This window comes from Podarcis cretensis (assembly GCF_951804945.1).
Source record: "Podarcis cretensis genome assembly, chromosome: 12".
NCBI classification, from domain to species: Eukaryota; Metazoa; Chordata; class Lepidosauria; order Squamata; family Lacertidae; genus Podarcis; species Podarcis cretensis.
This window is the reverse complement of record NC_137181.1, coordinates 23,738,520-23,755,508: the sequence shown is the minus strand read 5'-3', so window position 1 is coordinate 23,755,508 and position 16,989 is coordinate 23,738,520. Positions and strand designations below refer to the sequence as shown.

The 16,989-nt window shown below is 41.2% G+C and overlaps 1 protein-coding gene across 3 annotated transcripts in view; it reads right to left on the bottom strand.

The window, feature by feature from the left end:
• Positions 1-16,989, bottom strand: part of NEBL (nebulette) — a 186,787-nt gene that overhangs the window by 84,854 nt on the left and 84,944 nt on the right. For all 3 annotated transcript variants that reach the window (XM_079948298.1, XM_079948290.1, XM_079948297.1), the window contains exon 3: positions 7,540-7,624. In XM_079948298.1, the coding sequence (XP_079804424.1) occupies positions 7,540-7,624 (85 nt within the window). The remainder of the gene's footprint in view (positions 1-7,539; positions 7,625-16,989) is intronic.

Genomic DNA, 16,989 nt, shown 5'->3' with positions numbered 1-16,989 from the left:
ATAAAAGAACCAAGGAGGAGCAGAGCAGCTGCAATCTCCTCCCCAGGAACCCATGACTTCATGCTAAACCATGGTTTGGAATAGTATTTTAAGCAAATTTTAAGCAAATGTGTTTTGTATAACCCAATACTTGCAAATCCGATAAAACTCCTCTAAATGAGTTCTGTGAGCTGAAAACCTCACACCAACAGAAAACAATATTGTAAAAAATGGCACCTCCCTACTATAAAGCCCGTTTATGTTAAAGACAAAAGGCTTAAGCATTTCTGAATAATCAAAAGCAATACACTTGCCCATAACTTGTGGCTCCTTCATTCACTTTTCTTGACATTTATTACATATAAATGTAACATTATTTTATTACATTTATATACGGCTCTTCAGCCGTATATCCTTTCATCGCAGGAAAGTTTACAGTCAACAGAAAAATACATAACAGAATAGCAAACAAAACAACACACACACACACACACACACACACACACACACACACAGTTTAAAAACACAGAGATTGTTTAGATAGCCAAAGGACTAGAAGAGGAATGTTTTCACCTGGCTCTAAACATGTTTCCAGCTCTTGCTTTGCACTTGTGGTACATTGTTTGCATCAGCCTCACATATTTGGGGGGGGGCCACATTTTTCTTGAATTTAAATTCCACCCTTGTGTGCAAAATATTATTAACAAAATATATGCACTACAGTCACTAAGTAAACTGATTATTTTTTTTTTTTTTACAAAAACCTACAGCTGCCGCAATAATCACAGAGGATAATATGATGCATCACCACCAAATGGTCAAGAAGTGGGAGGTTCTGTATCATGTAGTTAACTGGGCAAATCGCCCTGTAAATGTTTCTGTGGCCATCTGCAAGGGTTTTGTTGGATAAGAATGGAGAAGCTGTGAACATTCAATAATTAAATGACTGGCAGTTAAAGGATAGGGTAGGTTCAAATTCTTTAAAATATAGAAGCAACAGTAATTAATGGTTGTACAGCATTGCCTCATTTTTCTATGATTTCTGAAAAGGTCAAACAAAAATAAAGAAGTAATGATGGCAAAGGTTGATGCAGCTGAAATCTATCCGGAGCGGTGTATTAAAAAACCTGATATCTGAAAAGGCCAGGATAAAGAATCTTGAAGACAAAATATAACACTTATTTTTACCTTGCCCATTTCCAAAATACCAAAAGGTAAGCATATAAGATGTTTATATAACTCAAGGCTTTGAACCCATACAGTCATTTAGTGTTACACATACAAGCCTTGAACATCCCCTTCTCCTGCTACTGCACATCTACAAGGAAGACACTGGAAGCTTTCATTTATGTTGTCTGTTAACCATTGTTTATTGTGATGTATCTGGAACGGTGGTTAATATTAACTATGGCTTAAGGCAGGCTGGGGAACCTCCAGCCTGTGGGCTAATATTAGCCTGCCAGAGAGTCCAATTTGGCTTGGCAGGCTGTTTTCTTCAAACCACAGCCATTGGCCCATCAGATTGACAGGGCAACCCTAAGCATGTTTATTTACTCATTAGAGAGTACGCTTAGGATTGCAGCCAAAGGCAGCCCACAATGCCAAACTGGAGCAAACTGAGCATCTTTAGTTTGAGCGAAAAAAGAAATAAAGATGAAGGTATCGGTTTTGCTGTAGTTTAGTTGTAACCTTGTACTGCGTTATATTGTTTTGTTATGGGAAAGAAATAAGGTAACCCCTGCTCATGCAGCTGAATATAAAATGAAGGGGAATGGTGGATAAAGCATTTTATTCAAAAAAGAAGAAGCGTTTCAATGAACTATACTACTAGAGACACCTAATGTATGCATGCATGTATCTTCACTTCATCATTGCCTAGGAGCGCATGTGCGTGCATACACACACACTAGTTTATTAAAGGAAAGGAAATGGTGTGCATTAAGGATTCAGGAATTAAGAACACAAACTTCCATAAGCTATACCTGGAAGGAAAGAAACAGAATGACAATATAAGGCATAGGCAAACTGGGATTTTCATACTTTCTCCTGCATTCCATTGTTATTTTGGATAGCCTATTTACAAACAGTTTGCCTTTTATCTGGTCTCCCTCTCTCGTCACAAACGTCCATGGACAGGAGATAGCATATCTGGCACCAGTGACAGACCAGGTGGCATCACTCTCTGTCAACCATCTGCTCTCAGTTTGCTCTTGGTCAAGAGTACCAGTACCAAATGACATTGAAACTGCTATGAATCCATTTTTTAAAAAAATAAAATGTAAAATGCAAATACAGCCATTAAAAAAGAAAAAAAGTGGGAACATGGAACCAGTGACAAGGCAGAAGATGGACCTTTGTTATAGTTGTGAGATTGAAGCAGAAAACACTCTCTAGTTTGGTATTTAACAACTTTGTGTTATAGACATGAAGTACTGTGATTTCTGAATAGTGTTCATGCAACTGAGAAAGCAAGAAAGAGTAAAGTTTACATCAAATGTTCTTTCTAAGCAACAATTCTTATTGTCACATGTGAAACACTCAAGCATCGTGTCTGATTCAGATAACTTAAAAGATAGCAGCACATCGCCGCAAACACGAGGTCAGTACATATGTCTTCATCTAAAATAGCCTGAGCAAGCTAATGGCAGTGTCTGACATTGTCCACCTGCAAACCTTCTGTTCAAATTGCCTAGAAGTGAAAGACGAAGACAGTGGACATTTTTTAAGGGAGTCTTGAATAAAGCTAAGCTGCTCTGTGTCTTATCAGTGCCTGGGATGGGAAGAACATGAATGTCACTATGAGTTCCATGGTTGAAGATAGGCAGGGTAAAAACATGTCCTAAATAAATACTCTTTGCACAGAGAGGAAACACTTTACCTCACTGTGGCACTGGCCGCATTTGGGCATTCATCGTCAGCTTCAGGCAAGTGACACAAGCCACAGCCACATGCTCCTCCCTCACCACTTCCCTCCTCCCACTGCATGCAGGTTCAGGTCAAATATCCTGGCTTGAATTAAGCCAGAGTTCCCTGCTATGTCTGAACTAGGTGAATTAATGTCAGAATATTCTACAAAATTGGATAAATTAGGATGGGCTATTGCACATTAGCTTGAAATACACTTCCATTGCATCGGGTGGAAGAACAGCCTTCTATTCCACAACACATGGCTTTAATCTGAAGTATAATAAAGGGCTGAGATTAATGGTATGCATGAATGGAATACAGGAAGCATAAATCACACTTCTTCTGTTTCCACATTGGATTAGCATCGGAAAGGAAGGAACCCAATCCTATTTCTATCTGAATTACCCAGCAAAGGGACTGGTTTTGAAGTGTTACGGGGTTTCCCTGAAAATATAGGGAAGAATCATTTTGTTTCTGAGATAGTTTTAAAATTTGCCCTCTAGTAGACAGTTGCATACTTTCCCCGTATCAAGCTTAGTTAGTTTTATTTTCATGTTTTAAACGTTCAGGTAAACCAAATTATGCATCTTGTAGGTGGATTTTTTAAAAACGAGTTACTTCAGTCTCTCAAAATATACAGGAAGTTGTTTGTGTATTCAGACAGTGCTGGTCAGGATACTAAAAACTCTACTAGAGCTAAACATCTGCAATAAATGTTCATCATTTCAAAATGAACTAAACACGACAGAACAAAAAATCAATAGCTTTTCAAATCAAGCATTTCACAATCAGTTCCTATTAAGCTTCACACTGCAGCATAGAATATATTTACCTGACATGCTCCTTTGTTGTTTTGAGCCATGCTTCAGGCCCATTAAGCACTACAAAATTAGGAAGTCTCACCAGAAATCAATGTTTGTCATTTAATATTAATGACCTTCAGGTGTCCTGACTTAAAAAAAAAAATTTAAATCAGCTGGGACGGTCATACCGAATTTCAAGTTATAAAAATATGAACTTCTTTAGTAGCTACATATTTTTAAAGCCTAGAGGAAGTCAGAACCTAAATGAGAAACAACAAAGCAAAAGTTTGACAGACACACAACCTTCAGAGAGGGTAGAGGGGCAAAAATTGTTTAATAGAGAGGAGGGCCATAGCTCAGTGGTAGAGCATTTGCTTGAATGGAAGGGGGCCCATGTTTAATCCCTGGCATCTCCAGGTAGGAATGGGAGAGACCCCGGTCTGAAATCCTGGGTAGCTGCTGCCATTCAGTGTAGACAACACTGAACTAGATGGAACAATAAGGAAGCTTCCTGCGTTATGAGAACATCACTTATTGAACCAAGATAAGACAAACTTTCCTCCCTCAAGCAGGAAAGAAGAATTTAATTAGAAAGCTAGCTACTGAACCTGACAAATGTTAGAACTGCACACTTACATGGAAATAAGCCTCACTGAACTCAGGTTGGACAAACTGAATAGAGTTCTTGATTGCATAGGGCTACACACGCATAAGAGCCCCCTTTTGTAGATTCATCTGAACGTGTGAATGACGGGTGTGTGGTCAAAGGAATGTTGTGCATCTATATCAGGGGCTGGCTAGTACAGACTCACACCCCCTTACACACACTGAGAACTGTCGGGAAAGGGCAGTCATCCTTCATATAATTTTCTAGGACAATGTTCGATTCAGTTGTGCCATTTTGTTCCTGCCACTTAAGATATTTGGAGCACTTCATACCTTTACCGTTTTTTGTTGCAGTAACACCACCTTGGTTCATACCTCACCCTTTTCAAATATAGTTACAATTGCACATAACACCTGAATATTTTGACTAACATTGACAACACCACTAGTGCAGATTAAATGCTGGTATTTTTTTAATTAATTGTAGGTTTGGAAGGGGGTTCAGAGGGTTGTCTAGTCCAACCCCCTGTAATGCCGGAATCTCAGTGAAGTATCCATGACAGATGACCATCCACCCTCTGTTTAAAAACCTCCAGTGAAGCAGTTTTGCTGCAGGTATAGCTCTGTACGTTCTCAGGCAGGAAGATGACATGACACAGGAATTGCAGGTCACTGCAGCAGTTCCCTCATCATCCATGTCTCTTGGTCCTACGTACACTGAGAGAGCACTCTGAGTTCCCCCCTCAAACTCCTCCACTAAACAACCACTAATTCATCATCTGTAATTGACCAAACTTATTAATTGTTTCTCTTTTTTTCCACTGTCCCTACTCTGAGTAAAACTTAGCTGAATACCATCCTGTGCCTCATTAAGATAATATTCTCTGCAAGGCTAAAAAGGGACCCTACAAAAGATGATTTAGGTAGATTACTGCACATAAACTTATTTCGCTGCCTTTAGTGAACATATGAAAGTCCTCGAACATCTGTGTGCCATCTTTTCCTCTGCTTTGCTCGAATTCCTTACAAAACAAAACAAAACCTTTCACTAGGATGCAACTAGTATTAATGACGAGTTGCATCCTAATCAAAGGAATAAGCAACTCAGGCTGTACTTGGAGATTTACAGGACTTGATCAAAGAGTAATGCAGATGTGAAATTTAGATTGTGTTAGGCAATGAAGCACTTTCTGCATGATGCATAAAATGCAGTAAATTATTTATGAGCCTAGTACAACAAATCATTAAAAATTAAACTGTAACTGACACTATAGGTGAAATAATTGAATAAACAAGTAAATACTTCATTTGCTATTATTTATGAAGTCAGGAGAATATGAATTCTTAGATGCATACATGTGGTGCAATTTAGTCCACTGCAGGCACATGCGGATTTCTGGGGGCTCAGCATAGTTCTGCTCCCCAATCTCACTGGTGCATTCTTTTATATATGCATACAAATATGCAGGCAAGCAGCAGTTGGGAGCCATTAAGAATTCTTCTTTGGCGATCACTCATAGCCGTGTAAGATTGTCTTCCATAAACACGGTTTTAACAATGAGTCCGTAAGTGACTGTGGAGGCCAATTCTGGATCCACACGTCCTTCCACTGTGGGGACATTGGTTTCCGGCCGGGAGTTGATCACAGTGTGGATTTGCCAAGCGTGCCTTCCTCTTAGCACATTTCTCCCTTGCATCCTGAGTTCGAGTGTCTTCAAAGCCCATGACACCTTTGGTAAAGGCTGTTCTCCAACTGGAGCGCTCACAGGCTAGTGTTTCCCAGTTGTCAGTGTTTATACTACATTTTTTTAGATTTGCATTGAGACAGTCTTTAAACCTCTTTTGTTGACCACCAGCATTATGCTTTCCATTTTTAAGTTCGGAATAGAGTAGTTGCTTTGGAAGACGATCATCAAGCATCCGCACAACATGACCAGTCCAACGAAGTTGATGTTGAAGAATCATTGCTTCAACACTGGTGATCTTTGCTTCTGCCAGCACACTGATATTAGTTCGCCTGTCTTCCCAAGTGATGTGTAAAATTTTTCAGAGACACCATTGATGGAATCTTTCGAGGAGTTGGAGATGGCGTTTATAAGTGGTCCATGTTTCACAAGCATACAGTAAGGTTGGTAGTACAATAGCTTTGTAAACAAGCATTATGGTTTCCCTGTGAATGTCCCAGTCCTCAAACACTCTGCACTTCAATCGGGAGAAAGCCGCACTCAGAGAGCTCAGGCGATGCTGGATTTCAGCATCAGTGTTGGCCCTTGTGGAAAGATAACTGCCTAGGTAGGAGAAGTGATCGACATTTTCCAGCGTTACACCATTGAATTGGATTTGTGGCGCTGCAGAGGAGTTATTTTGTACTTGTTGGTGCAGCACTTTGGTTTTTTGGATGTTGAGTGAAAGGCCAAGCTGTTCGTAAGCTTCTGCAAAGATATTTAGGATGGTTTGGAGGTCATCCTCTGAGCGTGCTCACACTACGTTGTCATCAGCATACTGAAGCTCTATGATGGAATTTATGGTAACCTTACTCTTTGCGATTAACACAACCTTTGCCCAGCTGTTGTTCTCCACAGTGCTGGCTGCAACCAGTGGCGTAGCGTGGGTTGTCAGCACCCGGGGCAAGGCAAGTAATTTGCGCCCCCTAACCCGTGGATTTGCGCCTCTTACCCGTGGATTTGCGCCCCCTAACCCTAACCCCCAGATCTTGCGCCCGGTGCGGCCGGCCCCCCCAGCACCCCCCACGCTACGCCACTGGCTGCAACTGACAGGAGTTGCATTTCCAAACAACTGGAGGGCCCCAAGTTGGGGAAGGCTGAATTAGAGTGAACAGAAGGCCTTCCCCTCTTCACTTGGTGCAAGTTACTTGCACTCTTGAGCATGAGTAACTTGTATCAAGGCAAGAGGCAGGCTGTTTTAATGAAGTGTAGCAAGTGCCCACTTTGGCCACACATTCACGGGAAACAATGTAGCATGTGAACTAAATTATCACAGATTTAGGCAGACCATGATTCTCCCGATCAGGGCAGCACTTTTCATTAGGCCAAAGGCAGTTTGATCATTTTAGGACTTCAAGAAAGCCAAATATTAATGTTTCGCCATACTCCAAATTCTACAGCAATGTGGGTTGTTTGAACTAACCCTTGGTGCTCACACTATTGCGCCTTTATTTTAGAATAATGGATCCCAATTGCTAAGAACAATGTTCATCACATAGGCAAAAGAATGCACAGCTTACCTGACTTTGCAATTCACTTTGTTGCTTCAATCGAAGGTTTTCGGGTGTGTCTGCCACTGTAGTAAAGGACTGCTTTGGGTAGTGTCTAGAAGAAGAAGAAAAATAGTAATGAAATTACTTTGGAGGTAAGTATATTTGGCACTGGACTTATGCACAAACAAAGTAAGCTACAGTTTAAGGCCCCAGATTATGACAGTCCTCTTTTTTTAAAAAAAAACCAACCGCTAAATTTGAAGTTTTATGTAACTGGTTAAAAAATAAATAGGTTTATTGCAAGAAATATGTTTTAGTTAGGTTTTTAGTTGCATCCTCACCTATGTATATATGCAAATATAAAACTACTTTTTTACTGTCCTTTCCATTAGAATCATACACATTTTGGAGGTAATACTATGGGACCTATTAAAATTGACATGGCTTAGGGCCCCAGTATGTCTGTTATGAGCATTGTGTTATCAGCTGTGCTTCAGTCTCAAGGGGACTTGCAAACTGAAGTTTCCTTTCCTCGAATTGCAACTTGCCTCCAGTGGTCTCTAAACAGAGGACTGCAGGGATGCAGGCTGCTGTGCAGCAGCCTATGATATAGAGCAAATTGTATATCTATGCATGAGCAAGGGACTCCAGAGTTCTCAGTTCTTGCAAAGAACTCTGCTGCACAGGAGAAAGGAACAACTAGGGTTGGGCCATATCTTCAAAAATAAAATATTTATGACTCTTTAGATCTTAGTGTGGTTATTCTTCATTTTCAAACTTGTACAGGACATGAAATGCCTTCATTTAAAAACATGCCCCTTCTTCAGAATACTGATTCAGCATCAATACAATATACACACTTCTTCACTGTGGAATCTATGGGTTGTTGCCAGAGGTCCAGGGCTTGAACAAGAAATCTCCAACATAACAGTTGCTCAGCCCTTGGGCTTCTCTGGGGAAGCGAGTGGTAAAGGGACAGACCTTCCAGTCAAACAAACTGATTCAGATTCTATAACAGCTTATAGACATCTTGAGATTAGAGGAGAGCTGTGCTATCGGAAGGCGGGGGGAGATTTAAAGGCAGCTTTTTCTCACTGCAAGCTGACTATGGCAACCCACTGAGTGCTGGCTGGCATGCAGCAATCCTGGCAAGGACTAGTTGCTCCAAGTAAAAATGCTGCAGGTTAATCAGTAGGAAGTTGTCTGTTCAGGTTTTTCTATCCAGGCAACCTTTGTGAGTCTCCCACTAAAATGCCCACCTCTCTTCAATTGCTGATCACTCCTGTTTCTAGTTTCTTGCTTTCACCAAGCTCTGGCCATTCTATCTGCCTTGGTACCTCTTGGCACCACCCTCCCCTTCATTTACCCTTTTCTTGTGAATCTGCCTTTGACAGGTGATGACCCTTATTTCCTTCTGCTGGAGTAAATCTCATGAGCTACAGTCTAAATTTTGGATCTTGGTTCTGCTCATAGGTGTGCCTTTTGGCTTGACAACGACACACTGATTTAACTGCCCTGAGCCTTGGCTTGCTTATTAGTTTTGTTTCCAGCACTGAGCAAGCAAAATGCTCAAACCATAATTTTGTAAACATGCAACAACCATTATGAAACCACCAGTTAAGCCTCCAGTAAACTCATTCAAGGGAAAATGAACCTGAATACATGCTGCCCCCCTGGGTTCTTGCTACTCAGAGAATTTGAACATGGGTGACTTGTTTTCAAAAGCATGCAAGCACATGTTATAGCAGGCACCATTTTAGAAGAATATCTCTCTCACACACACACCGCAAAAAAACCCCATGAAATAGCTCTACTTACGCACTCTTCCTCCAGGTTCTTGCATTACAATTAACCATTATAATTTTTTTTTCTACCTACTTAATTTGGGACTTCTGAATCAGTTAAAATGTTAATTCAGCCTTCCCCAACCTGGTATTCTCCAGATGTTTAGGACTACAACTCCCATTAGCCTCAGCCAGCACAGATGTACTAACTAGAGCTGATGGGAGTTGTAGTCTAAACAGCTGGAAGGCACCAACTTGGGAAAGGCTGGGCTAACTGATGAATCAGGTAACAGTTGCAGCCATAATATGCACCCATAGGATTTTACTCTAGGAACTAACGAACTAGTGAATCTTAAAGTATCTCTCAGGATATGAATGAGCAGGGGGTGGGGTGGGGGTGGGGGCGTTGTTCATGAAAGGATGAGTGGAAATGCTAGAAAACAGACACAACCATGTAAATTGGGGGCAGGGCAGAGAGAGACAGAAACAAATATGTACAAAGTTAAAGGAAATCAGTACCGTTCCCATAAGCTACTAGGGTTTGGCTTGTGCTACCTAGAATGGTTGCTACATGGTATGAACGATGTGGTTTGGGGCAAGTAACCTTTCATTCCTGGTGAGCACACAGGTCACAAAGTTTCACTGTCTTGATCACCACCTCATTTTGCATACAGACTGAGCCACCCCTATTGAGCAGTATACAAAGGGTTCCTGGCATTATGCAGCCCCTCCACCTCCCCCAAAGGTCAACACTATTAGTGCCAGTAGTGTCAGCGTACTGGCTTACATAAGTGGAAAATATACTCAGCAAAAGATGTGCTACAAAGAACAGCAACCTACTCAGCATCTCTTCCTCAGTTTTAAACAATATGCCTGTCACACATTAAATGTTAAATACTGAGTCATGTTCTGCTTGTACAGCATCGCACATTCACAAACGTGTGAACTGACAGTTCTTATAAGGTTCCCCACTCCCTCCTGCTCACAGTTCTTTTCTGAATTACCTATATTAAAAAATGAAACAAAACAGTTTGCCACACATACTTGTTTGTTGAAGCAAGAGCACTGTCAGGGCTTTATTTATAAATCTTCTCAGGATCTTAAGCTCCAGTCGGAAAGAACAGAGACTCAATTTGCTAATGTAAAAGCTGTATGACATTTAGGTGTCAAGTTTTGTGTTGTTTTTTTCCTCCCTTTTTGCCTCCTGGCATCCCAATTAGTCATCACATATTTGTTGCAAGCAAACAAATTCAACCTCACATCAATGTACGCACTGCAGTACAGTGTCCCTGTAGAATAATTGGAGCATTATTTACTACAGACAAATGTGAAAGTTCCATGCTGTCTATAGTTCAACTACTGGAAATAATCTAGTGACGTAACACAAACAGAAATGGTACAGTGGTGGTCAGCCCGGATAGCTCAGATAGTTAGAGTGTGGTGCTGATAACACCAAGGTTGCAGGTTCGATCCCCTTATGAGACAGCTGCACAATCCTGCATTGCAAGGGGTTGGGCTAGATGATCCTTGGGTCCCTTCCAACTCTACAGTTCTATGACCCAGCCACATTTTGTGTCTGCCTTACAGTGCAAAGGGCACATCCAAAATTTCAATACTGGAAGAGACAAAAGCATGGCTTCTCTCATCCAACAGCCACAGACTGCCATTAAAACTGTACCTAGGGAGAAAGCGATAGGGACCCGGCTTTTTTCAAGATGGTGCATTGACTGAAAAACAATAAAAGGAATGTTATTTGATATTGTGCCTGGCTCCTAGTCTTATGTAGGCAGATGAAACAGGTGCAGAAGATGTCTGTTAGGAACTTATGCTTTCCCAACTCTCTGCATGCACCATGAGGAAACATGCAACATGGCTGATATACATGTACATCCAATTTCTGCAGTTTTCCCTCCTCAACTTTATGAAAAGGTAGAATCTGGTATTTCAAAGAAATCAATTTTGAAAAACTGGAATGAAAACAGTAGCAGTCCTCAAACTATTTTCGACTCAGCCACTTCATAAATTATGCAAGGATATGTAAATGTTTTTATAAGATTTGGAAGCCACATAAAAGCTGGCTTCTGGTCGGGGAGGCAAACACTTAGATGACTTCTAAATATTATAGGAACTAATATGTAGGCAAATGTAACCAATGAAGCAATCCTCTGGAAAACAACTGCAAAGAGAAAAACCTATGTCCTTCACTACTTGTTAGTAAAGAGTGTTGAGAGTATTAAATGTTTATTTGGCCTTACAATATCAGTGCATAGCAGGAAGACATTCAACCACATATATGGGAAAACTCCCTAAGAACACAGCAAATCAAAAGACATGCAACCTCGGTCAAGTTGATGCCACTCTGACTGGTTATTAAGCAACCTCTCCATACACACCCTCTTGGGTACTTGACTAACACTGAGAACAGAATTAACTCTTAGATTGCAAACCGAACCATCTCTGCTGTTGCACTTCCAAAATGCCCTACTACAGTGTTTTTCAACCAGTGTGCTGTGGCACCCTGGGGTGCCTTGAATGATGGTCAGGGGTGCCGTAGGCAACACTGGCCTCTGTCCCTCATTCCTTCCCTACCTTCCTCTGATGCCCTCTCATGTCTCTCCCTCCCTTGCACAGCTGTTTATTGCAGCAGCTCTGGCTACAAGCTCCCCAGGTGAATGGTGCCTCTGGGGTTGACCAGGGGGTGCTTCCCAAGCCCCTGTGGGGCAGTGTGAGAAGGCACCTTTATTTGGGGTGGGGGGCAGCTCAGACACCAGGAGCAGTAGTTGCAGTTGCCCAAAGGACTCCCAAGGAGCATGGAGCAGAGAGGAGGCTGAGGGAACACTCCACAAGGGAGGATGTTCAAAAAGGGGTGAGTGGCTGCTGGCTCTGCAGGCAATGGGTGACATAACAGGGCTCCTGAGCCCCACAGGGGTGCTGCAGAAAGAATATAGTTTGTCAAGGGAACTGTGGACCCCAAAAGGTTGAAAAGCTCTACCTTACTATATTATGCCCTAGCTTTGCAAGGGAAGAGCTTGGGCAGTTTTTATTTTTCTGTGTGCTGGACATGAAGCTCTCTTTAAAGTTAGAATTTCTCTTTGAAGTTCAACTGATGTGCTTTCTGCTGTGTACTCTGCTCTTTGAAGTTCACCATCAAAATATTTCTGATAGTAGAAAATTTGTAAGATGAGTTTTGAAACAAGAGGATGCTGTGTACCCAATACTAGACAACTAGCAGCAAATAATTAGCATCTAACCCTTGTTTAATTAGATTGAGAATAAGCAGGATGAGAGGGTGATTATAATTCTGCAGAATTAAATAAACAAATACACCTCTCTCTCTTTTTCAGAAGCAGAATATGCAAACACTGTGTTAAAATTGAGGCTGCTTTTTGTAGTGACAGAGCAAATGAAAGGTTGCAAAGCAAACCCACTCTATTTTATTTTTTAAAAGAGTCAGCGCTGGACGCAATAGAAATAGTTATCTTGTTTGCTTTTACTTATATGCTAAAATTGAAATGTTGCAACGAAATATTCATAAAAAGAAAAGCTGATTATTCTTGCTTTTTGTGTTTTCGGTAAAACAATAGGGAAGAAGAAGGAAAAAGAAGAAGAAAACCTCCTCAAACACTGTTGTAAACAAGAACAATACATAGAAGCTGAAGTCGCATCAACAGTAGCAGAATTTGTTGTTGTTTGTGATTGGTGGTAGCAGTGGGGGGAGCAGGAAGAGGCCAGATAAAGGCAGCAAGAAGCAGGGGGAAATGAAAAGAAATAATTTCCCACCTACTGCATCTTTTGTGATTTTTCTCTGTATCCTATATTTAATAAAATATGTAAACCACTAAACATGGTGCTTTTAAAACAGTATTTCAATTGCATAATACTACCTAATTCCGTAGCACAGCATCTCATAGGACTGGTTCATCCACAAGTTGTTTTCATACATAATGTTTCTTGCAATAGAGACAAGACTTCCTTTTGGGCCAAATACGTGAATGCAGACATCAGTGTTACTATGGACTAGACCAGTGTTTCCCAACCTTGGGCCTCCAGCTGTTTTTGAACTACAATTCCCATCATCCCTGACCACTGGTCTTGCTAGCTAGGGATGATGGGAGTTGTAGTCCAAAAACAGCTGGAGGCCCAAGGTTGGGAAACACTGGACTAGACTCCCTCACTTCGCTGTATGGAGCAATTACAAGGGTTCTGGTAGTGGTGGTGTGCTTTTGTGTGTACACATGTGTAAGCAGCTTATGAAAGTGGTTTTACTTGCTATCCTCACCTGAAGGCCCATGTTTTGTGTGCCTGTCATTTCAGAAAAGGATTGTCTAATCCTGCTGGTTATGTCATCCACAGAAGTGTCTTTCCTTGATTTTCTTTGAAGAGGGGAGGTTACATTTTCATAGCTAACAGATACCGTGTTGTTTTAATAATTCACATTTGATATGCTATTTCTAAAGGAATACCTAATCTGCAATTTATAAACCACAACTGTTATGCTGATAAAGAGCAGCCTGTGAGTGGATAGAATTTTGGTTTGTTTAGCAATGTAAACCAGATTGTGCTATTTTGAGGCAAACTTTGATGCCATTCAATTGAGTTTAACAGCCATTGTCCAATGCATCCTTTACGTCACATCATTCCAGCACATTCTGAGGGGGAGGGACACGGCCCCTGCAGCTGCTTGCAACTTTTTTGTGTGATGGGCACCTTTTTCAACAGGATGACCCTAGAGTAATGCAACATGCAGTTGATCTTGAAAAGAATATGCAGCCACAAGGAACAGTCACATAAACCTGTTCTGCTGCCACCACCAAATTGCATTTTTAAAAATGGGGTAAAGAACATAAATGTGAGTGACGAAGTGAATAAACAACCAACAAAAATAATTGAAGTCTTTTCGATTAAATGGACAGAATAGCAGCACACAAAGAATTATTGCACACCTCTAAGAGGATAGAAAGTAAAAAGGGGAAGAAGAATAGGCATTTAGTTCAATGACTTTAACTATGTGTTTGAATCCCATGATTGAGTTTCTCCACATCTCTTTTTAAATTGCTTAATTTACCAAAAGAAGACATACAGGGCCAGCCCTACCATTAGGCAGAGTGAAGCAGTTACAGTTGCTGCTGGGAATGAGGAGCAGCGGTGGCAGAACACAGAGACACTCAAAATCACCTTCTGCAGCTTTGAAAGTAACAATTTTCAGTGGTCCCAATCTGGATCAGAACCGCATAACTGCTGGTTTGGGGTTGGGGTGTTTTTAATAAGACCTAGAAAAATCCATGTACAGAATTCAGATACACCTTTAGAATAGCATCTAGTCTGAGGCAGGAAGCTTCCTCACACCACTGGTCCATCTAACCTAGTATTACCCACACAGACTGGCAGTGGCTCTCCAAGGCTTCAAGCAGGAGTCCTTCCCATCCCTACCTGGAGACACCACAGACTCAACCTGGGACATTCTGCATGCAAAGCATGTGCCCTACCACTGAGCTATGGCTGACCCTTAGTCTTAGTGACAGTAAAAGAGGATGGTGAGGGGACTGTGCCAAAAGCTTCATAGAAAATATTGGTGCGGAAGGTGTCCCCAAGCTTCACAGAACTGGAACATGCCACCCCTAAGATTGTTTGGAGCTTGGCCCTCTGTCCATAGTGTTCATTACAGACAATAAAACGTGTAGCAGTATATCTTTTCTGTACATGTACTAGCCAAACTCCTGCTGTGCTCAACACAAAGGAAAGTTTACCAAATGAGAAACACAGTTGCTTTAAAAGGGTGTGCACCCACTTTCTAAACTAGCAGTAGACTGTTCTAGAGAGCGATGACAGTCTTCCGGAAGTTTCAGAGAGCTCAGTTCAGCCAGCTGACATTCCCAGACTGGCACTAATGCCAACGCTCCATTAAATTGTATTCTCATAAAACCTTTCAAAAGGTCACCTTGTAAGTTCCCACAATAAGCCTGTGGCTGGGAAGAGTTGCTTTTACATTAAGAACTCCTGGGCACTTGTAATGGAGTCCATAAACTCCAGCTACCAAGTTTTATTATTTATTTCCTATTTATTTGATTAGCTGTGTCATACTCTATCCTGTGGGCTGAGAGCAGCTGGCATCAGTTTTTGTTTTTATTATATTTTTATTCTCCTTTTCATATAATTTATTGTCTCCTAAAGCAATTCAATTCATTCATACATATGCATATACACACAAACACACAGAGACTCTTACAAACTAGAAAGCATACCAGAGAAAGAGAGGGGAAGGAAAAGGAGAAGAGGGAGATCAGGTCTTCAAAGCCTCATGTTTATTACTTTTGTCCCCAAGGAGCTAACAGTCTAAGCAATTACAGCAGGGTGGTCCAATATGCAACTCTTGAGGACTTTCTTAGCAGCCCTCACCAACATTTGACACCATTCCCCCAGCCCTTGCACTGCCTTCCCATAGCCAGGTAAGGTAGGTGCTGGTTTGAGGGAAGGAGGCGTGAGGGTTCTGACAGGGTCCCAGAGTCCTCCCCACCCCATCTAAAGCCTAGTTGGTGCTTCTCCAGCTGTGGGAAGAACGTGGGAGGGCTCTAGGAGATTCAACTCCTAAATGATCTTCAAGGTCCCTTCCAACGTTTATAATTATATGTAGATGGTATTGAGTGCCAGTTGAGTACTTGGAAAGTGAAATAGCAGTTTCAGTTGCATAGACTCCACGTGTCTATACTTGAACCGAAAAATCTGGGCCTTAGGTCTACCCCTGTGCCATCCAGCTCCAAAGCACTGGTGAAGCCTGAACGGACCACAATGTAAGATACCATAATATGTCCACATTGCCTAAATAATGCATCTGTTAAGGGTGCAGTCCTTAAAAGTTGCATTTTCTTGGTATTTTGGAACTTGAGCAGATATAGCAAGCCCTTAACAAACATGTTAAAACTGAAAGTTGTTTTTATTTCTGTTTTGTTGTTGTTAATTGATCAAAATAATATGGAGGACTAAGCAAAACAAAGTTGGCGTGGTAGATATGTAGGTTTGTTGCCAGGCTGGCTGTTTTCTCATTACAATAGGGCAAACCCATGGCTGTAAAAAGGTCTGAAAGCAAAATACATAAAGAGTTTAGGAATGTACACATGTGTATCAGTAATTGTCTTTGGACAGAGCTTGGGGGTTAACTTCAAAATGGAAATTTCCAAAATGAAAGGTACAAATATCCCTGCCACAACATTTTCTTGACCCTTGGACACTCATTTAGAGTGAAGAATATCTGTGCTGCCTATTGCTATTCCCACAGCAAGAATGGAAATCTGACAATGAGTGAAATTTGGAGATGTGTGACCTTGTCAAACTTGGCAGTCTAATGACTCACCACACAGCTCTCTCTGCTCCTGTTCTAACACTGGCAGCATTTATATTTCTGCATGAGTGACACCTTTATATGATGGAAGAATTAGTAAAGATTTGGGAAGACTATCCATGTTCTGAGCCATTCTCATTCATCATTTAGAAAAACAAATATTTTGGGGAGGGATTGTTTCAGGCAAAAGCAATTCCCTATCATTGCCTCTGTCTATTTTAAGACCTGGTGTCATTAAATAAACTGGCAGAAACAGGAAATCAAGCCACACATGTTTTGTATAAAAGGACAGGCCTGCTTTTCTAAGCTATGATTACTTCCAAGTGACATCTCCTATACGACGAAACATAAACTCCT